This window comes from Notamacropus eugenii, chromosome 1 (assembly GCF_028372415.1).
Source record: "Notamacropus eugenii isolate mMacEug1 chromosome 1, mMacEug1.pri_v2, whole genome shotgun sequence".
Lineage (NCBI taxonomy): Eukaryota > Metazoa > Chordata > Mammalia > Diprotodontia > Macropodidae > Notamacropus > Notamacropus eugenii.
In genome coordinates, this window is record NC_092872.1 from 501,150,769 (window position 1) to 501,173,851 (window position 23,083).

Genomic DNA, 23,083 nt, shown 5'->3' on the forward strand with positions numbered 1-23,083 from the left:
CATATTCACTGAAAATATCCCATTTCTCTTTCTCTTCCTGACCATGTATAAGCTAATGCGATTTTTCATTCTTCTTTGTGTACCAACCCAATTTTGTTATTAATAACATAATCCAATGATACATTGATGATAATATTTCATAACTTGTTCTTCCTTTGTTGAGTCTAACAAGGAACCTATCATCTCAACTTTTAAAAAGCCGTCCTAGTAATCAACAGAAATACTGTGTATAGTAGCAGCTAAGTCATCATATGGCTATATCATGTATTTCATTATCATTAAACAAAGTAGGATGGATTCAGCACTGCAACTCCTTATAAAAGTATGCCTCCAAATACTCTTAGCTGAAAACTGAACTGAAATGGATGCTACCTTGAATACTAAAAGGAAAAAGCGAAGTTTCAGTGTGCTGCATGGACATTTTATCAAGGGAACCAACCCACACAAAACAGGCCAATGCTGTTTTTCTCACCATATCCTTGTTGCTGTCCTGGGTAACTCTGTTGGTTTGGGTATTGCTGCTGTGAATACGTCTGCTGTTGGGCAGCTCCCTGCTGATATCCAGCCTGCTGCTGACTATACTGGGAATTTCCTAGAATGGAGAAGACAGAGCTCATTTGAGATGATGTCTAAACTTCTATTTCTAACTTCAGCTGCTAATCAATTCTTGCAATGTTCTGAGATCTTTAGAGTCTGTTACTTCAATAGATTTGATTTCTATACTTTTGTGTTTCAAATACATTTGAAAATTTGTTTCAAAGAAAAATAGCCCATGAGCATTTGCTTCAGAGAGAGCCTACTTCCCAGTCCAAACACTTCTGCTGCAGACTACTCTAGCCTTTCAATAGCTAAAGGAGCGGAGACTGAAAAGTCAGTTTGGGAGGAATAGAATGTACAGGGAAAAAAGAGAAGGTAGAATTAGTGTTTTTTTTTATATTTGTAAAGTCAGGTTTTAAGAACTAAGGGCATTTTGGGTCCTAGAGAAAATAGAACAGAACATATTTCCTCCCTCTTGGCTAAGAGATGGAAGATTACCCACATAACATACTGTACCTATTGTCAGGCAAGGCTTTTGTATCAGGTGTTTTTGCTTAATGTTTTTCTTTGTCACAAGGGAGGGTTCACCTTGGAAAAGGGTGGGAAATAACTGTGATATAAAGATAAAAGGCATTAATAAAATGTACCTTTAAAAAAAAGAAATTAAAGGTCTTTAGTAATAAGAGCACAGACCAGTCGCCTGTGGACCAGGGGTTTAGAAGCATTGGTCTAATGGATCTACTCATTCAGGAGAATCTTTTCACCAGCAAGAAAGCCAGCCCTCCCAGCAACTTATGCATCTGAACTACAACTGAGTGGGAGAGCCCAGCACTAAGAAGATACAACCGAGGAAAAGGAGTCCAAAAGTTGACGTATTCATATTTAATTGTAACTATGGTCATAGTCTCTCTGAAATGGTAATTAGGTGCTCAAAATGAAGCTGGCACAGAATTCTAGCTCTTTGGGTGCAATGATTTGCTTAACACAAGCTCTTCGGTCTGTGAATGAAACACTCCTCTTGGAGAGTCAAAAGGACCTGGGTTCAAATCTCATTTTAGTCACTTTCTACCTATGTAACCACCAGCAAGTTAACCTCCCTGAATCTGTTTTCCTCCTCTCTAAAGCGAGTGCATTGAATTAGGTGGCCCCTGAAATCCCTTCTAGTCTAATGTCAATAAACCTATGAATCATATTTTTATGAAACTATTCTTTATCATATTTCATACAATGTGTCAGAATTCAAAAGGACCCCAGAATTTATGAGATTCTTTCATTTTATGTAGGATCAAGTAGGCTGAATTTGCAAATATTGGTACATATTAGTCATAGTGGGGTTTTAAAATAGGGATTTTTATGACATTTTGAAATGGAGACAAAAGGAATTGGAAATTTGACCTGAATTTACCAATTATAGATACTAGTAAAAATCCATGTTGTTCTTTTTCTTCTCCCTTACTTTCTCCTGTCATCAAAGCTTTAATTATTCGTTTTAAAAACTAGCCAGTCCCATCTAGCATTCATTGTGAAAGCATCATTTTGGAAAAAACTGTCAGAGTCTAGTCTTTGTGCTACACAGGAAAAAGAATTTTTATTATAAAATGACTGCATTACCAAGCAATTGTAGAAAAGTTAAAGAGTGATATTAGTAATTATTGTATTTTAAAGTACTTCAACAAAGTCCTTCTAATATGAGTTTAAAGAGCTGCCATTTCAGATTCAGTTTGGTAGTTTAATTCCATTCAGTGATTCTCAAAACATCTTTATAAATAGACTCTATTTGTCTATTTGAATAATTTTCTTTTGAGCAGGGCTTTGTTTAAAAAAAAACATGCAAAGCACACATTGCTTTTAATTTGCAATTTGTTGAATCCTAAATCTGCATTAATTCCAGTTCTTATGAAGCACACAGTGAGGGCAGATGGAATCTAAGGAATTGTTTACTCATCTATAGTACTGAAAATGCAAATAAACAGCATGGCCTGAAATGGATAGTTTTTCTAATCAAAAACAGTCCCAGAGGTAAGGAAATGGAATCATGATGGCAAAAGTGCCAGGACACACCAGCTGGTGTCCAAAGAATGTCCCTCTCACCCCCACATCTCCCATATTCGTTCACAGTTTACCGATAGCATTATTTTATTCATTGCCCTTTGCGGGGAAAAAAAATAAAGTGAAATTATTTGTTTCAATAAGATTTAGTAATCTTTTTTTATTGGAACTACTTAACTACAGGGGAAATTCAATTTGCAATTACATAGAATAACAAAACAATTGGAAGCTCTTAAATAAAAGTTGTGTTCCTCATTTGATACTTGAGTAACCTAATTTAAGTCTTTCTAATTATTTTCCTTCGAATTTTTCAGAAGTCACTAACTTCTGTTAATCTTTTCTGAAAAATACAACTCTGGTTCCAGAAATAGAGTGGCAAATGATGCAATACTGTTTAATGAAAAAGACAATTCTCAAAATTGCTTCATTTTAGACCTTTTTGTGAGTCTGAAGCAAAATTAGCTTTCTTAAATATATTAAGGAGGATATTTCTGTCTACGCTGTATGCTCTGATGTTTTACAGTATCATGTTTTTTTCTTTATGCACTGATGCAAGCTATATATACTACCTGAGTAAACAGAAAATGGTCTCATTTAGCTGGAAAAAATAGACAGTCCTTTGATATGGACAAAATAAAGTGAGAGGTTTCAAAGCATACGCATCCAAAGTACAGTCACCCTGACTGCCTGTTCAACAGCGATCAAGAACATTTCACACAGCCAGCAGAAATGAAGCACCACAAAATGCACTTTTGTATCTTTCCACAGCTGTGTCATCAGTGACAGAACCTCTTAGACACCAGCAAAATCTGTGCTTCTAATGGAAAACTCATCAATGACCATTTTGTTGTTCCTAGTATTTTTGTAGCAATATGGCAACATAGGGTGGTGATCCAGGGAAATGTAACATTTCTTGTTACTTGTGAAAATACTTATGCCTGATAAATCATGGTGTTCTCTAGAAATTTTCTGCTCCGCTGAACTGGTATAAAAACAACCAGAGTAGTTTTAAAGGTAGAATATGGTTAGAGAATGAACTAGAAACAGCAAAAACTTTTATCCAAATCAAAACTTGCCAAAGTAAGAAAATCTGAAAGGCAAATAAATAGCCACTGTTTCAGAAGGAGAACAAGCAGTTTGGTACAGTGTAAATAAGCATTGGATTTGGAGTTAGGAGGGATCCAGTTCCTTACCACAGTTCTTATAGTTACTAGCAGTGAGATTCTGGGTCAATCCCTTTAATATCTCCATCTATAAAATAGGGATAATGTTCGCACTACTTACTTCTCAAGGTCACTGTGAAGATGGTGACTTGTAAATCTTTAAATGCTATATTAATGTGAATTATTATGACCCAAAAGATTTTAAAACCTCCTTTGGCAACCACAGGCATTATTCTGAATGTTCTACTAAAAAAAAAAAAAAAAAAAAAAAAGAGGCCAGCCAGTTACTGTCTGGTGACATGCTGAGATACACACAGGAAATCAATCAAGTTTCAAATTTGTTCTAAATACATTGACCTTTTAGAATGTCCAGGTATATTTCAATAATGTGAAAACTGCAAAAAAATTTATTCCATGATTTCATTGCCTACCTAAGCCCACTGGATTATTTAACTCCCAGGGAGAGGACTTTGCCTTATTTATGTTTGAATTTCTCCTGATGCTTAAGATAGCCCACGTGAAAGAGCAGGAGCTTACTAAGTGTCTATTGAATAAATGAATGAAAGAAATGAATATTTGAACTCCTGGAAGCCTTTGATTGTTTACTTCATTCAGATCAGTTCCTGACTCTGGACCCCCTCTAAATTTGAGACCTCACACTGTAGTATTTGAAGGCACACCTGCCCAAGAGTATATCTGTTATTTTGACTAGGCTGTTAGTTCTCCCTCCTCAATGTTTTCTTTTTTGTTTTGTTTTGCTTTTTTTGTGATTTCTTTGGTATAGAAAACTCCCAGTGCTGAACTCCCTCTATGAATGCAGATGAGCCAATTCACTACAACTTAAAGTCACAGAGCTAACTGGAATAATGAGAGTAACTCCGTCAGGAGCACATAGCCAGTATGGATCAGAGGATGGAATTTGAAACTTGGGTCTTCCTAACTTGGAGGCCAGCTTTCCATCTGCTATACAACACAGCCTCAAATCCAACATTACTAATTATGTGACTTTGGGTAAGTCATTTAATTTCCCTCAACCTCAGTTTGTCATCTGTAAAATGGAAATAATACCTAGATACAATAACAACAATAATAATCTTATATTTGTGTATCACATTTGTGAAACGTGCACTTTTAAAAGAAATATTACCAAAAGTCTAAATTACAAATGCCACAACTGGTTCTTTGCATAATCTAAGTGATAGCATTTTTCATTCCACATTTATTATTTGTCTTCAACTTGTTGGTCAATGCAATGGGCCAAATTACTATTTGTTCTAAGATTCTTTACCTTCACTTTCAGGTTAACAGTTAAGTAACTGATGTTATTTTCCTTAGAAATAAAATAAGTGTAATGACCTAATGAATAGTCTATGTGCCAAGATTTTAGAAAATGTCCAGATCAATAAAAAACTATGTAATAGCTGTCTACTGGACAGTTATTTCCCTAAACTACAATATTATAATTTACTAAATTATGGAAAGTATTCCTCACTCTTTACTAACTTCTATGGGATATAGAACAGTGGTTCTCAAAAGATGTGTGGACACATTAACATGCTATGAATTTCAATAAGTATGCCATGAAATTTGGACTTTAAGTTACTGCAGATAAAAGAAAATTTATAAATAATTTTATTTAACATAAATTTTATTCCCCAGCATAAATAGTTTAAATATCACTTTTCTTTGTGCTTAGCACAGTGCCTGTCATTGATTGATTACTGAATATGGCTGTTACACATTTAAACATATATCAGCCAAAAATAGTCAATTAGTTTTCTCACCTCCTTCATAGTAATGCTGAGTAGAATCCTCAAATGACCTGTCATAGCTCTGTTCGGTATAAGATGACTGCTGATATGCATAATCACCATGTCCTGTAATCAAAGGAGCAAATACACAAACTCAAAGCTGTGAAACACCTTTATGATATATGTGGTCTTGGGGAATGTGGAATGAGGAATGAGGCCAGTGACCCACAGGATCTGTCATAGGACTTATAACTATAAAGATCCTCACAGAACTTCCAGTCCAACTCTATTATTTTATAGAGGGGGAAACTGAGGCTGAGAGAGGCTAAGCAAATTTGTCCAGGTCATACAGCTAATAAGCAGGAGAGCTAGGATTGTAAATATATTACAAATAAACCTCACTGTAATATGGTTCCCATGGAACTAACTGTTCCCTGGAACACCACTTTGCTTAAAACAAATTTTCCTTCCTTTCTGCATTCCTTCTTTCCTTCCCTTCTTCCTTCTTTTCTTTCTTTCTTTCCTTTCTTTTCTCTTTCCTTTTTTCTTTTTTTCTTAACATTAGGCAAGATGTAAGTATATTTTCTAGCTTGGGGGTAAATGATCTGACCTGTGGTATATCTGAATCTATTTATCATACCCTGAATATACCTTGTACTTTCCTAACTTTATTTATTTTCCCTGGTCTTTATTTGTACCATTCCAGTACCCTAAAATATTCTCTTAATGCCTTCAATCCCCCATCCCTGGAATGGAATCTGGATCCACCCTTTAAAGCCCAGATCAACTGCTTCCCTCCTTAAAGCAGCATCTATGAGTCCCCCTAACCTCTACCTAATCTTCATCTTTTGAACCCATAAAGAACTTTGTTTTGTGCTATCAATCTAATACTTTGTATTTACTTAAATGGATATGTGTCATATTATCTTCCTGGTGAGGCTATAAACTCATAGAATGCAAGAATTACATTTAAACCTCATATATTATTATTACTACATATCATTGTATCTCTCTTACATATAGTAGACATTCAATAAATGTGTACTGAATGAATGTAAATATGGGTCTTGCTATAAGGGGGTTCTGGAATGTTCTGCCTCATAGTATCCCTCAAGCATAACCTTCTACAAGAAGCCTTTTGTGATCCCCTCAAATGCTAATATCATCTCTCCCTAAACTAATGTGCATTTATTTTATATTTACTCTTTACATACTGATATATGTTCATGTTGCCACTCCCATCAAATATGAGCTCCTTGAGATTATGGACTGTTAGAGTTTTGATTTTGTATCCCTAGGGCCTACCACAGTGTCTACCACTTAGCAGGTTTTCAAGAAATTCATGTTAACTGATTTGAGTCTACCACTTATAAAAGAGACTTTACTCAATAATATTTCTCCACATCCCTCTTCTGTCTGGGACTTGACAATTTAAGAGGGATAGGATGAGGAGAGCATGCAAGTTAAGAGAAGCAAACAGAATGGTTAGGAGTGGAAAGAAGGCCCCAAGAATAAAAGACATTGGATTATTTAGTCTGAAGTACAGAAGACAAAGAAGTGATTTAATAGGAAGGAAAAGGACTTGAAAAAAAATTAGTGGAGTCTTGTTAAATGCTGGCATAAGGTCTTGAGTGAGGTTTTGGAATCTTCTGCCTTGGAGCTCTTTAACAACAAGATTTAAACACATCTTTCAAGAATATATATCCATGCTTGGAGTTGGGATGGGTGAAACAACTGACATCTTACACCTTCCAACCATACATTTCGAAGATTTTATACAGTGCCTTGGATGAAAAAGAAAATTAAAAGCGTACAGCACCAGTGGGTTCCATTTAAATTCTGTCACTTAGAAAGCAACAGAATGGATGGATTCATTCTAATCCAAACTATCAGTTGCATAACCAAATGTCTAACTCCTGATCACAGGAGATCCGTATCTGGTTTGCTAGATGGGCAGTCCTGTGAGTCAGAAATAAGATGTCATGACAAGAGTCCTACATCAGAAAAAACAAAACAAAAAACAACAACCTAGAGGAGCATCTGTCTTAAACAAACCCAAATGGCCTGAATGCTATAAATCTCTCTGATTTTATAAGTGTGTGGTAAATCACTCATATATTGTTTAAATTGCAGCAAGTGTTCAGTAGTTTCTCCTTGCCCTCCACCCCACTCCACAAGACAGTTACCATCTGGATAATATTGCTGGTTCATTGGCTCAGACGCGCCTTGACCGTGGCTGTACTGCTCACTGTAATACTCTTCTTGCCCCATGTACTGCTGAGAAGAACCTGCAAAAGCCAGAGAAAATAGAATGTGTTAAATTAACTCTAAATCCAAGAAAATGTCAACTAGTCTTATATTTCCAAACATCATATATAGATACACATGCAATTATAATACATAATCTAAAAGAACTGGATTTCAAGAACATTCTGCTCTATATAAAAGAAAACACGGTTTTGATAAAAAAAAAATATACTAACAAGTTAAGGGTGATTTTTGTAGACAGCACAGTAATGTGGCAAAACATGAAAGTGAAACCTAAAATGATGGCAATAACTAATATTCTTCAACTTGCCCATGTAAGTCTTAACTTACACTTGTCTCAACAAATACTTTATCTAGGAATACCCAAAAACTCACCCAAATATTTAGCCATGCAGTTCTCAAAAACTCTCATTACTTCAACAATGAACTTGAATAACCAGCATTTTCTGCATTTCTCCTCTTGGCATTTTGTACTTTCAATTTATTTTCCAGGCTTTTCAGTTATCTCACTAGACTGAAGTACAGATGGACTCCGCTCTAACTGCTAGTTACACAGAATTGTGAAATGGATCATGAGCATCATTATTTTGCTAAAATTAAATACGGAGAAATACAGAAATAAAGTATTGATAAATCATTAGAATACTCAGCCCTCCTGACTTTCTCTGTGTTCTTTCTTGTACAATCTGTATTGCTTTTGCAGGACTGGGTGGACAAGGTATGGTCAGTATGAAAAACCAAACTTCTGTTTTTTTCCTTGCAACATCTTCAGATTTTACCTTGCTGTGAGGGCCGATATGGACCCATTGGTCGCTGACCCATCATGCTGCTTCCTTGGTTGCTTTGACTCATCATTGCAATAGAGGACTGTCCTTGGTAATGCTGACTCCCACCTTGTGCAGAATTGTAATGGGATGTTGCTGCTTGCTGGTGCATCATAGAGACTACACAACACACACAGAACACTTTCCTAAATGAGCTGTTACCATTATCTCCCTCCCATACCACACACATTCCTTAAAACCAAGACTACATCTGTTAGTTACAATGAATTCTTTCACTCTCTTCCTACTATTCCACACACAAGACTACGAAATTTATTAATTTCCCCCCTCAATATCCAGATTAAATTTCCTGCATACTAACCTGAACCAATATCCTACTACATGGTCAGATCACCCATCTTTTTCAGTCAGCTATATTAAAACGTACCTACATTCAGAAAATAACAGAAAGCATGGTTGTAGCAGGATTACCAAAGGGGGTCTTATACTGCATATAGAAATGTCACTATTCTAGTTCCCATTGTGCAGGCATTGAAGCCTTTAAGATTCATCCTTCAAATAAACCCATTCTTTTTATTCCTTGCCCTACTTCATATGGAGGCCTGGATCTCATAAAATTAAAAACTGTGATATTTTGACTGCTCCTGTAACTTTTCTGAAGAATTCTTAAGAGGATGGTATGTTACTTTGTAAACATTTATCAGAATAGAATTTCTCTTCTGCACACAAAAAGAATGTTCATTATCTCATGCTATATTCACATTAGGACACCAAGGAACTGCCTTTAGTCCAAAGTAAAGCAAGGGGAAGGAGATGAGTTACCTGGATTAGACTGCATGTTGATATTGGTTCTAGACACATAATTCCCTATGGATCCTTGGCCCTGCATTGGCACATTTTGAGAAGCAGGCACAGTGTGGCTATACCCCGGCCCCGTGCCATGGCTGCTGACTGTCATACTCATAGAAGTTGTTGGCATTGTGTTTTGCCCCGATTGCTGCATGGACACATGGTTAGGACCTATTTCAAAGAGAAAAGGCAAGGATGAAAGTAATATAAATAACAATAATCCAAACCTATACAAGTGATTTGCAGTTTATGAAGTGCTTTTTATAAACATTATCTAATTATAGCTTTGGGTGTTAAGAGCATGTATGCTTAAAGTAAAAAAAAAATAACCTAATCACAACATAAAACATATATGACATATTATGGTTACAAGGTACATATATTATTTCATTTAAGCTTTATAAAAACCTTTTGAGAAGGGTTAAATATTATTTTTCTCATTTCTCATTGGGAACCCGAAGACCAGTGAAGTAAACAAGGTATGGTCAGTATGAAAAACTAAACTTCTATTTTTTTCCTTGCAACACCTATCCAAGGTCACAGAGAAAGTGGCAGAGCCAAGGCTTCCTCTATTTAGTGCTCTTCTACTCCATACTCAGTAGAACCCTAAAAAGGCAATAAACTAAATGTCTCAGAGAGGCCTGATGTGCATTCCAGTCACCGGAATTAGTGCTAAATAAATACTCTAATCTCTAACTTATTTTGAGATTTACTCATACAGCAATCAGACCCCAAAGCAAGAATTATTTCTCAAAATGACTCTTAGATTTCTAGATTTCTAGTCACTCTTGAAAAATCATTTGTAAAGTAGCTAGGCATTCATATGTGCAATTATCTATTTTCTTTTCCAGAATGTTTTTATTAAACTATTTTCCATCTCTCAATTCCTTTCCAACCCTCATGACCATCACCCCTTCTTTGTCTTATCTACTTCTCACCCTCTATATTCTTTCACTTATTTTAGTCACATGTTTTCTGAGGAAGGCTTCACATTTTTCTAATTACAAATTTGCAGAGACAATTTTTTAAAAGGCCCATTTCCCTGTTCTGTACTTCACTGGTCTAGTATGAACCAATCTCGTGAGTTCATCTGGTGGAGGAGAGAATTTCCATGGTTCTATTATCATCACCCCACTATCCTAAACACAAAGGTCAAATTCAGACAAACTCCACCAAACAAATGAGCATATGATCAAGTGGGAAAGAGCTAAGATAAATAAGGAAGTTTCTAAAGGCACACAAAAAAGATAAGGCACTGAGCCCAAATGAAACTTAACAAACTCTCTTCCTCCCCTGTCATTTTTTATTAAAATTTTCCTAATGGAATTTTCCCCTAACCAAGTACTTAAATACCTGCTTTGAAGGGAGGTCACTTCACTTGCTGATAAGGGAAACACTGCCAGGAGACGTTCTGCTTAGGTATTACATTAGGCTTAATGTAAAAACTCCAAGTTAATTTTTTTTTAAGTCTAACATGGATAAGTTTTTTAAATCCCTAGTCCTACAATCAAGGTTCCCAATTCACTTATTTTCTTCCTTATGAAGTTAACAGCTTAATGTAGTTTTAGGAAAATAAATGCTTAATTTAAACAATGTGAAGTTAATTTAAAAAAACTAATCCAGGGATTTTCTAGAACAATTATAGGAAGGAGAGGAAGAGGGAAAAGGAAAAGGAGGGGGAAGAAGGGAGGAAGAGGAAGAGGAAGAAGAGGAGGAGGACAATAACAAATGTTCTGGAGTCTAAAGAACTAGGTGCCAATCCTGATCTCCTACCTGTGACCTTGGTCAAGTCACCTCACGGAGCCTACATTTCCTCATTTGTAAAAGGGAAGGAGGTATTCAGAGAGATCATTTATAAATAAGGTCTCTTCCAGTTTTAAAGCTCACTATGACTCTATGTTGCCCTCAGGTATCAGAGAGGAAGAGCATTACTATACAAAGGTTTTGAATTAATGAGAAAATGTTAACACTGTTTGCAAGGAAATGAATTGTACTTTCTTCAACTGTTACCAAATGCTTCTCTATATCATAGTTAAGATTATTTTGTTCTTTACAAAAAGAATATACATCCTATATTTTGGAAAGGAACATATCTATGACTTGAAGCAGGTGGAGAATTCAAGATGAATTAAGTTATTCAATCTGAAATAACAGCTTTCCACCCACTCTTTGCCTATTAAATACCAGATAAATGTGTGCCTATGAAAAGGTAACTGTTTATACGTCCCCATAAATATCTCTGATCTCTAAACTGTATTTAGTCTTTTGGAAGGCAGTTTCTAAACTGACTGTAGCCATTTTATGACTATTTCAGCAAGTGACTGATAAATTCCCATAAGCCTGAAAGGTGAGTTACATTGTCTAAAAAACCTCCATCTTCCAAGTACATTTTGCATTAATGATTGTGTTGCCAAGCAACTATTAAAAAAAAAGCACAAAAGGCTTTCTGAATGCTTACCATTGCTAATCTGACTCTGCATAAGAGAAGATGGTGGGAGGCCTGTTCCAATGGCGTCACTGAGATTGCTCTGGGAATGGATAGATTGGTTGGATCCACTCTGAGGCATTCCTCCTGGCCCAAGATTCATGTTTTGTGTTGGTGGCTACAAATAATCAAATGAAGTTTAAGTTTATTATTTAGTAAGACGCATACATTATGGTGCCAGAAATAAGGCTTGTAACTATGCTCATTTTGATTTTTTAACCTCATGAACTTCTTGTGTTCCAAACAAAGATAAATGTGTATATGTGTGTGTGTGCATAAAATCTGTTTAGTTTGGAGTTCCAATCTGTCAGAGATTATATAAAAATAATATTTAACTTTAAATATGTAGAAACTGTATCATACATAGAAAATTCTAAACCATGTATCAAGTTTATCAACATTTTGATACTTTAACATCTACAAAAAGATGCTGCATTCAAGCCATAGTTTTTTGTATACACATACATGTTCACTGCACATGTGACCATATTTCAGTACTTTAAAATATCCAGGACTTAATCCATGCTGTTACTCCTCCTTTTACCAACAAAGATCTCAGACTATCAGAAGAGATTTTTCATGAGTTGGTGGGCCCTCCTCCCCGCCCCCATTCATAACCTGGTGGCCAATCTTGTGCTGAAGAGGCAAACAGATTTTTAAGAACAAATGAGCACCAAGAACAAAAAACAACAACAGCATTGACAACAACAGCAGCAGCAGGAGGGCAGTGACTTGTCCCAGGGCTGTTTCTTTCTGAACTCAAAAAAAAAAAAAAGATGAGAACATATTTTATTATCATTACTATCATCAATATTATTAATAACTTTTATCACATAATTACACATTATTGCAACTATCCGGGCAGCCAGGTGGTGCAGTAGATAGAACACTGTCTTGGAATCAGAAAGACTCATCTTCATGAGTTCAACTGCAGCCTCAGGCCACAATTAGTTGCGTGACCCTGGACAACTCACTTAACTCTGGTTTGTCTCAGTTTCCTCATTTGTAAAATGAGCTGGAGAAGGGAGTGGAAAATCATTACAGTATTTTTGCTAAGAAAACCCTAGATGGGGTCATGAAGAGTTGGACAAGACTGAAACGACTCAGCAACATTAGCAATTACGCTAAAGAAAATATAATAAATATTGTAGACTGTTGCACTATTGACTGTTAAATGTACATTAGGTATTGTGTTATAATAATCTGTAATTAATACACAATTACATTCATCATAAATCTCCACCGAAGTCCTAGTCTCATGCCTCCATTGTAGAATACAGACAATCTCAGGTTTTAGTTATTACAGGAAAGCAGTATAAGTTTGTAGTATGTACTCCTCAGTGAAAAAGTTTTCGAACATATACCCAGTGATAAATGACTATATGTTTATTGTCCAAGGGATAGTCTTGCTAAACTTGGGTGATGCTTGTCACTGGGTTGATTGAGGGGTTTAGAAATTTGCAACTCTCAAAAAACACCTGCTAAGTTATAGAGGGGCTGTGAGATATATCAGGAAAGGAGTACCCACACTAAGGAAATTACAAATCCTTTAAATATACATATGATCATAATGATATTTCATCATCATCATTAATAAATTCTTTGTTGGCAAATGACACATCTTATTTATCTTTCTTCCTTAGGACCCAGCACTGTGCTTGTACATGTTGTTTCAGTCATTTTCAAGTCATGTCAGACTCTTTGTGACCCTACGGGGGTTTTCTTGGCAAAGATACTGATGTGATTTGTCATTTCCTTCTCCAGCTCCTTTTATAAATGAGGAAACTGAGGCAAACAGGGTTAAGCTACTTACCCAGGATCACACAGCTTGTAAGTGTCTAAGGCCAGATTTGAACTCACCAAGATGAGTTCCCTGATATCAGGACCAGCACTGTAGTCACTGGGCCACCTAGCTGCCCATGCTTGTATATAGCAGAGCTGTAATAAATGCTCTAGAGTTAATGAACAAATAAACAAGTTTAGAAAGAGCTCAATAGGCTTTTGTGCCTACTATTTTAAATACTGAAGAAGAATAATTGGATTTCAATTTCTGCAGCTGAGAATGATGTGAAAAACTGGCACTTTTTATAACATGGGGATGATCCTCTGTATTAGTCACTTGCATCAACCAACCAGACAATAAAAACTTTACAGGCCTAAGTTGTCTTAGGCAGTAGTAGAAACATCCTTACAATGGAGACTTGAATAAGCCCAGCAGCAACTCCTTTGCACTCACCATCTAGGTTTACAGCATTTCTCTCATTCTCTTTCTTATTCCTTAACTTCCTCAGACTTACCATTAATCATACAGAGAAGTTTAAAGCAAAAATGAAATGTAAAAAATGTTACTGTAAACAAGAGCTCAAGGGACTTCAGATGTAGACATTACCAAGGTGGGTTTAAAAATCAAAGTAACTTTAGCTATTTTGATTTGCAAAATATAAACAGGAATAACTAACTTCCTAACTTTCTAGATGAAGGATTTCTTGAGAACATGATGAACCAGGTTTATTTTCCCAGTGGAGGAGCAATAACGATGCCACATTACAAACTCCTTTAAAGTTTATGACATACTTTCTTCATAACAACCCAATGAAGTAGGTAGTACAGGCATTATTATCTCCATTTTACAGATGAGGGAACTGAGGCTCAGAGAAGTTATCTGATGTGGCCATGGTAATTCAGTTCCTATCACAATTTTAGTACAGATTTTCTGACTTCAAAGTCCAACAAGTTTTCATTTTGACCATGTTGCCTCTCCATTCTCTCAAAGGAAGTCAGTACAATGGAATCATACTATTCAACACAGAGTGGAAGATATAATAAGGAGAGGTCTTCTGGGAGCAAACTTTGAATTCTCAAGGAATAAAGCCCCTAGTTATAGTGCTTACACAAAATGTTGTCCCAGAGTATGGGAATCTGTGAAAGCAGAGTCTAAGACATACTTTTATATGTCCCCAGCCCTTTGGACTACCGTGATCACCTCCACACCAAGATGATTCAATGTAAGACCTTTGAAGATGAGGAGACAAGGACAAGAATTGCAAAGAATGTGAAGGTATTAATGAGTTGTGATCTGCACTGGAGGGAGTGCCCACACTCATGAAACCAGGGATCCAGTGAAATACTGGAAACAATCAAAGACTGGGCATCTTGGATTCTACTGGATAGAAGTACTTACAGCAGGAAGCAAAGACTGCATGTTCTGGTTAGAGTCTGCTATGGTTGCCAAGTAAACCAAATTTCTGTGTAGTATTTGTTGGTATCTATGGGATAAAGGAATAAAATTATTGAGGGTCTGGAGATCAATATTGAATGCTCTCATGTAAATCAGTGTGGACTTAATATAACTGATATCTTATTGATATTATATAAATATCAATTAAACAACAAGTATTAAGTGGCTCTAAAGTACCAGTAAATAAAGCAAAAAATGAGCTAGCTCTTTCAGTAAAATCCCTTGGTTCTAGTAGCCAATAAGGCAAAATCTAAATGCCACCCACTCAGGAAAACATCAAACCTACCACAACTCAGTTTGCACATTTTAGTTAAATATCCAAGATGGTGACATTCAGTAGAAAGTATATTTCACAATGACGTGACAAGCTCCCTCATGCCAAAAGCAGAAAACAATAAATATGATGTTATAAGGACTCAGGAAGAAATCCTAGTTCATGTCATAGTAGAAAATGCTAACCTTTCTTCAGAAAGTAATCAGGTAAAGGATTTTCTTTTAAAGAGGAGCATGTTGTTTTAGGAGACCACAAATGTAATGCCAGTAATTCAGCTGACACAAAAGTATGAATGTGCAGAGTAACTCAATGCTATCTATCAAATGCTATTAACTTTTCTGAACTTTATGTTTTTGGTGAACTTCAGAATGGCCAAAAACAAAATCTGGGAGGATAGTTGGGCTTATGTTCAAACAGTTACTAGCACGTGCAATTCTGAATATCCAAGGAGTAGATGGCAATAAATGACCATAACTTGACCAATGGCAGCCCCAGACAGCTAGCTTGGGAGTAAACTAATCCCAGGAATTCCTTCCAGACTTTAAATAAAAATGAATAAGGTCAAGTTGAATCCTTGGTATCTATACTATCCCATCCAGGGCTAGTAAGTTACTAGCTTCATGTCCTTGGGCAAGTCACTTAAATCTCTCTGAGACTCAGTTTCCTGATGTGTAAAATAGAGAGAATAACACCCACAGTCCCTCCCTTTCAGGATTATTGTGAGGATTAAAGAGATAATGTATGTAATATGTTGTGCAAATATCTATTATGAGCATTATTAGCATCACTATTCTCTGTTCCTAAAGAAAATTCTATTCAAAAATAAGAAAGAGCACCTTTCTTCATCATTATGGGGTTTTTTTGGTTATTTTCTGTAAATATATGTCAAGAAGTGTCCTTTAAGTTGATTTCTCACAATTATAACCCTTAAATGTAATTATTGATATTTAATATCTCACTTTTAGCTTACAAAGTGCATTCATCACAGTAACCCTATAAAGTTAGTTGTATAGGGATTATTGTCTTCATTCTATACAGGTGGAAATGGATTTCTCTAAGAGACCAAGTAATCTGCCCAGTATAACAGAGCTAGAGCTCGAGTCCTCTTATTCAAGATGCAGTACTCTTTCCAAAACACCAAATAATTCCTAATCCCAGTAGATAGTTTCTATACTGAAAACAACTATGACCAAAATGGGAACTTCCTAGGACCTAAGAATAACTTTTGGTGCAAGAAAAGATTCTACAAAAAGTGACAAGTTTGGCATGCCAACCAAATGCTCTGAAACAAATTGAAAGGAGAATCTACTATTTATTATTGGCCACAATAGACATTCATATAGTGGGGTGTGTACAGAACACTCACTTTTATTTTAAGTCTAGCAAAATATTTTTTAATAGAAACTATTTATAGTCCTATAGGCTTAAGAGCTGGGAAGATCTTTAGAGATCATTTAGTCTAATCTCTTTATTTTAGAAATGAGGTCCATAAGGGTTAAGTGACTAGCCTAAGGTCACACAACAAGTAATGAAAAGCAGAGCTAGGACTTGAACGCAGAGTCTCTTATTCCAAGTCAGTGCTCTTTCTACTAGGCCATGCTGCTCAAAATTTAATAAAATTTGTTTACATGAAAAATCAACGAATCTCTTCCATGGTCATTTTTAATTTGTACTGAATGGTACCACTTCTAGGAGAAAACAGGAAGTATATGTCCTGGTTAGAGTCTGTTAATAGCCAAATTATATAGTCTGTTAAGTGGCAAATACACTCTGTTACATACATGTTTCCTTTATCACTTAAAAAAAAGCAGTATTAGAAGGCAAGAAGAACAGTCCTTTAGCACTATTACTTACTGAGTACATTCTGCAGTCTTGCCCTTACTCTGGTAGTCCATAATACACTGAATTAGGTGATGGTTTTCATCTAGCATCTGAACAAAAAAATAAACAAAGTTAAAACACTCACAAAAATATCTTCGAATGGTTCCAGTCCTAGAATATCCAGGTTTTTGTCTTAGAATTTCTTAACATTTGTGCAAGTTCATTCATTCATTCATTTCATAAATGTTATGTATATGGCACTACATTAGGCACAAAAAGGAAGACAGAAATAACAGAAGACATACTCTCTGCCCTTAAGGAGTTTACAATCTACTTGGAAAGAAAAGATCATCCAGAGAACAAATACAAATATTATTAAAATTAAAATTTTAATTAACTTAATATTAATACTATCAGGTATCATTGATGTACTTTCTTGGTATTGTGAGTAAGGACAGTTACTAGGAGATAGTTTTGAAGAAAGGTTTTGAAGAAAGTACTGAATTTGGATTCATCAAGAGAAGGAAGGAGGAATGGCATTTCTGGTACCATCAGAAGTAGGTCTGATGTTTCAAGACAATGGACAGTGCCAGAGAGATCAAAATGGACACAGAGGAGGAATGTGTTACAATATGAAGAAAGCACTCAAATTATAATTGATTTCTTCTCATTTGCAGCATCAAAAATTCCAAATAGAAATGAAAAATTAAGACACATTCCAATAATCTATAAGGCTATAATGTGGGCTGAGGAAGAAATGTTACAGGGAGCTCAATCAGTGTCATGAGGAAAAGGAAGCCCTTATGGGATTTATAATCAAGATTATTTGATAAAATCTTTATAGGAGTCACAGACATCATATTTATAATGTTAATTATTAACAATATTAATGTTTCTATTCTGGTACCTTGTATATAGTAATTGTTTAATAATTGTTGAATTGAGAATAAAACATTTTTATTGACAGAATTTCATATTGGGGGGAAGTGACAGCTTTCTTCACCTCAAATCTTAAAAGTACACTAAAACAAAATATGCCCAGTCTGACAGCTGAAATATGATTACTATGGGGAAGCCCAGCTAAGCAGGCAGCAGGAACATGATATACATTGAATATCATCAAAAGGAATGAAAATGAAGAAACACATCACAATTTATAACAATAAATTATTTTATTTTTCAAATAAAAAAATGTTAAAATTCAGTTTCAAAAGAAAGAAAAAAGGGTCTTTTAACAAATATATATCATCAAGCAAAACAAATTCCCAGATTGGCCATATCCAAAAATATGTGGCTTATTCTGTACTCTGAGACATTTCACATTTCATCATTAGTCCTCTGGAATCATCATTGTTCACTGCATTGATCAGAGGTCCTAAAATTTTTCAAAGTCTTTACAAGGCATTTAAAAAAAAATTAATTGCTTTCTTTAGGTTTTACATTTTCTGCATTTACCAGTATTTAGCCATTCCCCAATTAGCTGGCATCTATTCTGTTTCTAATTACAAGAATGTATTTTAATTGCCAATTTTCAATAGTTCATCAATAGATGCATATCCATTTTCTCTAAGAGTTTTTGCTTCTGCGAAAGAAGCACTGTTTATTTGATTTCATTTAGGTGATAGTACCTAACTTAATTTAATTTAATTTAGGGCATCTAAATCTTAGACAATTTTAAAATTATAAGATGCTACAACTTCACCTAAAGTTCCACAAAACTTGTGGACACTTTTTGAACTTTTCAATCCTTTCTCATCTATTTGCAATCTTGCTTCTGACCTTATCATTCAAGTGAAACTGCTCTCCCTAAGGTTACCAATAATCTCTTAACTGCATAATCCAATAACCTTTTCTCTATTCTCATCCTTCTTGACCTCTCTATTGCATTTGAAATTGTTAACCACTCCTTTCTACAAAACATTTTCTCTCTGAGTTTTCATGGCACTGTTCTCTCCTAGTTCTTCTCCTACCTCTGTGCCCATTTCTCCACTCTTCTTTGCTAGATCGATCCTTCAAGTCCCACTCTCACCCTGGCAGTGTCTAGGCATTATGCTTGGCACTAGGAATATCAAGGCAAAAATGAAACCACTCTTGCCCTTCTCTTTCTACATTTGCTCTCATCATGATTATAAATCATTTCCCATTGGTTCGACTATGATCTCCACGCAAATGGTCATATATTTATGTCTGGAAGGGACTTCAGAAGCCATCGAATCCAACTCCCTCATTTTAAAGATGAGGGAACTGAAGCTCTAAAAGCTATTTATGCAAGGTCACAGAAATAGTAAATATCAGAGACGAATCCAAATCCTCTGACTCCAGAATTAGTGCTCTTTCCACTGAGCCATGAAGACTCCCAGACCTCTATATTCAACCCTTATTCTCTCTTAAGCTGCAGTCTTGAATCATAAATTGCTGTTAGACTTTCCTGCCTGTATGCCCCACAAAGGCAGCTCAAACTCAACATGTCCAGAATGGAACTCTTTATCTTTTCACCAAAGCCCTCCTTCCTAATTTGCTTATTTCTGTTTAAGGTGTTACCATATTTCTAAGTCACCCAAGTTTACCATTTCACAACCCATTCTTCTTCATTTTTCATATCCAATCAATTGCTAAGTCTTATCCCCTCTACCTTAACAACATCCACTTCGTTCATCTCCTCCTTCCACTCATACAGCCACTACACCTTAGCTCAAGACAACATTACCATTTGCCTAAACTATTGCCATAGCCTCCTACCTGATCTCCCTGTTTCAAGGCTCTCCCCCCATCTCCAACTCATCCTCCATTTAGCTGTCTAAATGACAGTCTTAAACATACATCCATTCATGTCACTCTCCCTATTCAAGGAACTCCAGTGCTTCTATTGCCTCTAGGATCAAATTCTCTGTTTGGTCCCAGACTTCTTTTGCAGAAGCCTATGCAGTACTTCCCCTTCCCAAACTATGATCTCAGCCAATCTGGTCTCCTTGCTGTTCCCCATATATTCTATGTCCGTTGCCCCAGGTATGCCCCATTCTTAGGATACATTTCCTCCTCCTGATATCCAGTTGTTACTTTGTGTCTTCTTTGCATATATTTTGCCTATTTCAGTACTCAAGGGAACAACCTAATGGAAGACACCAACTTGTGAAAGTCCATGATAGGCTCTGCAAAACAGAGTAGACCAACTGGGCTGGGCCGTAGAATGCATGAAAGAGAAGAATATGAGATTTTTGTTTTTAGAGCTGCATTTTTTTTTTTAGATATAAACAACACCTGATGTGGAAACTCTCTCTACTAATGCAGATCGGCAATTTACCTATTACTTATAATGTTAGAGATTTGCCTGGTGGTAGCAAGAAATTAAGTGACTTTGCCACAGTCACACAGTTAGTAATGTCAGAAGAAAGACTTGAACCCTGTTTTTCCTCTAAGGACTAACCTCTACCCACTACACCATCTTGTTTCTCAATATGAGATATCTTACTTTTTATCACAATATAAGACAAAGGAAAAGTCCCTCAAATTAGTGGAGATGCTTAAATGCCAGAGAAAGGAAACCAGGGAAATTTTCTGAGTATAATACTGACATGATCATTCAAATCTCCAAATAAATCAGATTATCCTAGCAATATAAAAATGGGTTGGAGTAGAGAGTATTTTATTCAGAATATAAGTTAGTATTTAAATTTCTAAACTGATGCCAAAGTAGTGCCAAACAAATATTTTATAAATATGAAAGCTCTCTTTCAACATGAGCACTTCTTTTCTTAACTTTTCTATAACTACAAATATCAGGCAATGTGGTGGTTTCAAGGTTGAGGTGAGCCACTAGAGGGAGCTACTGTATTTACTGTTAAGAGTGGCCTGTTGAAAGTTCAACAAGGGTAAGGATTCCCCATCGCAATAAAAAACAAAACAAAACTGCCACAAGAATCTCACATTTTCAGGGGCTTTCCCAAGGTCAAGTGAAAGTAAGGAAAAAGAAAAACTACTTCTGAAATCACCTCTTCATTTCACCCTAGCATTCCAGTAAGATGTCAAAGTCCAGTAAGTACCAATAGAGGCTGCATTTTTGGGGGGTGCGGTGGGGGTCCAGATCTGTGATTTTATCATTATAGGGAACTCTCTAGTGTGGGAACTGTCCACTGATGCAAACTGGCAACTAACTCAACTGGAATTTATAATCCTTAGCAGCTGCCTAGGGAACTTAGGGGTTAAGTCACTTGCTCTTGGTCACAAAGCTAATATATGTCAGAGGTCTCAGAACATGAACCCAAATATTCCTGGCTCTAAGAGGGCCCACTATGCCACAGAGCTTAGAGAAATAATATATGTCTCTGTAAATATATTTACATTGACTCACATTTTAAATGTTTTAATTACAATATCATTAAATGTGGTAATTCAATTTTAATTTATTTTTAATTGCAGAGCAATTTTAACTTTTGGAAGCACAAATATGAAAATTTCCCTTCATTCTAAAATACAAATTCACTTTCTTTTTAAAACTTGCATATCATGCTATGCTTGAGACAATCCGTCAGCATACATATATTATACGCCAGGCATTGTGCTCATCTCTGGGGACATAAAAATAACCTCAAAGGGTTTTCCATGGGGTGAGACTAGGAAGATGACACCTACACACAAAAGTAAGTGTGTACGAGATAAATATACAGTAATTGGGTGGAGAGGCTGGAGAAGCTGGGGTGGGAGGCTCATCATGAAAGGATACACGGGGAAGGTGATATCTGAGCAGAGCTTTGAAGGAAATGGGATTATATGAAGCAGAGGTGTGGAGGGAGCGCATCCCAGACAAAAAGACTGCAGACAAGAGATGGAATTGTGCACACAAGGAGCAGCCAAAAGGCCAGTTTCGCTGAACTGCTGAATGTGGGAAGGGGAAGAGAGTAGATGGAAAGGAAAGATAGGCTAGATTCAGGCTGTTGAAGGCTCTAAATGCCAAACAGAGGAGTTTTTTGCCCTTTTGCTTTGTCTTTGTAGGCCCAGAATTTAAGAAAATAGTAACCTCTTCATAAATGCTTATAACTGACAGATTGTTTTTCCTAGAGGTATTTCCTAGAAATCCACTACAGTTTTTTAAGGAAAGTAACATGAATAGATCTATACCTTAGAAATACCCCTTTGGCAGCAGTGTGAAGGATATATTGAAAAGAATGGAAACTGAGGCAGAGGGACCATTTAGGAGTCTGCTACAATAGTCCCAGGTAAGATGTGATGTGGACCTGAACGAGGGTGATGAGAGAATGTAAGAGATACTGTAGATGTAGAATCAATAAAAAAAAATTGAAACTGATTAAATATGCAAAATAAGAGAGTGAAGAGATGAGGATGATTCTGAGGCTTTGAAGATGGATGATTAGAAGGATGATGTATCCTTGTCAGAAAAAAGGAAGTTGAGAAGGGGAGTAGATTGAGAAAGAGGAGCGATGTGTGTGGGTGTGGGTATTTGAAGATGGTGAATTTCATTTTTCAATGTAGGGGCTTCTAATTTCAACTTTGACTAATTTTCTCCAAACTTACAAGGAGTCCTGTCACTTAAGAAAATATAAAGTGAAATCTGCATTACTGAGTTAAAGTCAAATTCCCAAGAGGTGTACATACAACATAATACTTTTTGGGGACTGTTTTCTTTAAGACAGAAAGTCATTCAGTTAATAAGCACTTAAGGACCTACCATGTTGTAAGCAACTGGGCCACCTGCTAGAGACACAAAGAAAGCCAAAAGACTATCCCTGCTCCCAAAGAACTCACTGTCTAATGAGGGAGATAATATGTAAACAACTACGTACAAATAAAATACATGCAGAATAAATTGAAGGCAACCGATAAAAGGAAGGCACTAGCACTAAGGGAG

At 36.0% G+C, this 23,083-nt stretch overlaps 1 protein-coding gene across 1 annotated transcript in view; it reads right to left on the bottom strand.

The window, feature by feature from the left end:
* Positions 1-23,083, bottom strand: part of SS18L1 (SS18L1 subunit of BAF chromatin remodeling complex) — a 46,535-nt gene that overhangs the window by 8,319 nt on the left and 15,133 nt on the right. Inside the window, exons 2-9 of the mRNA XM_072633378.1 lie at positions 17,254-17,330; positions 15,069-15,153; positions 11,861-12,005; positions 9,376-9,573; positions 8,548-8,712; positions 7,687-7,788; positions 5,534-5,626; positions 473-592 (exon numbers count right to left, since the gene is read on the bottom strand). Coding sequence (XP_072489479.1) covers positions 473-592; positions 5,534-5,626; positions 7,687-7,788; positions 8,548-8,712; positions 9,376-9,573; positions 11,861-12,005; positions 15,069-15,153; positions 17,254-17,330 — 985 coding nt within the window. The remainder of the gene's footprint in view (positions 1-472; positions 593-5,533; positions 5,627-7,686; positions 7,789-8,547; positions 8,713-9,375; positions 9,574-11,860; positions 12,006-15,068; positions 15,154-17,253; positions 17,331-23,083) is intronic.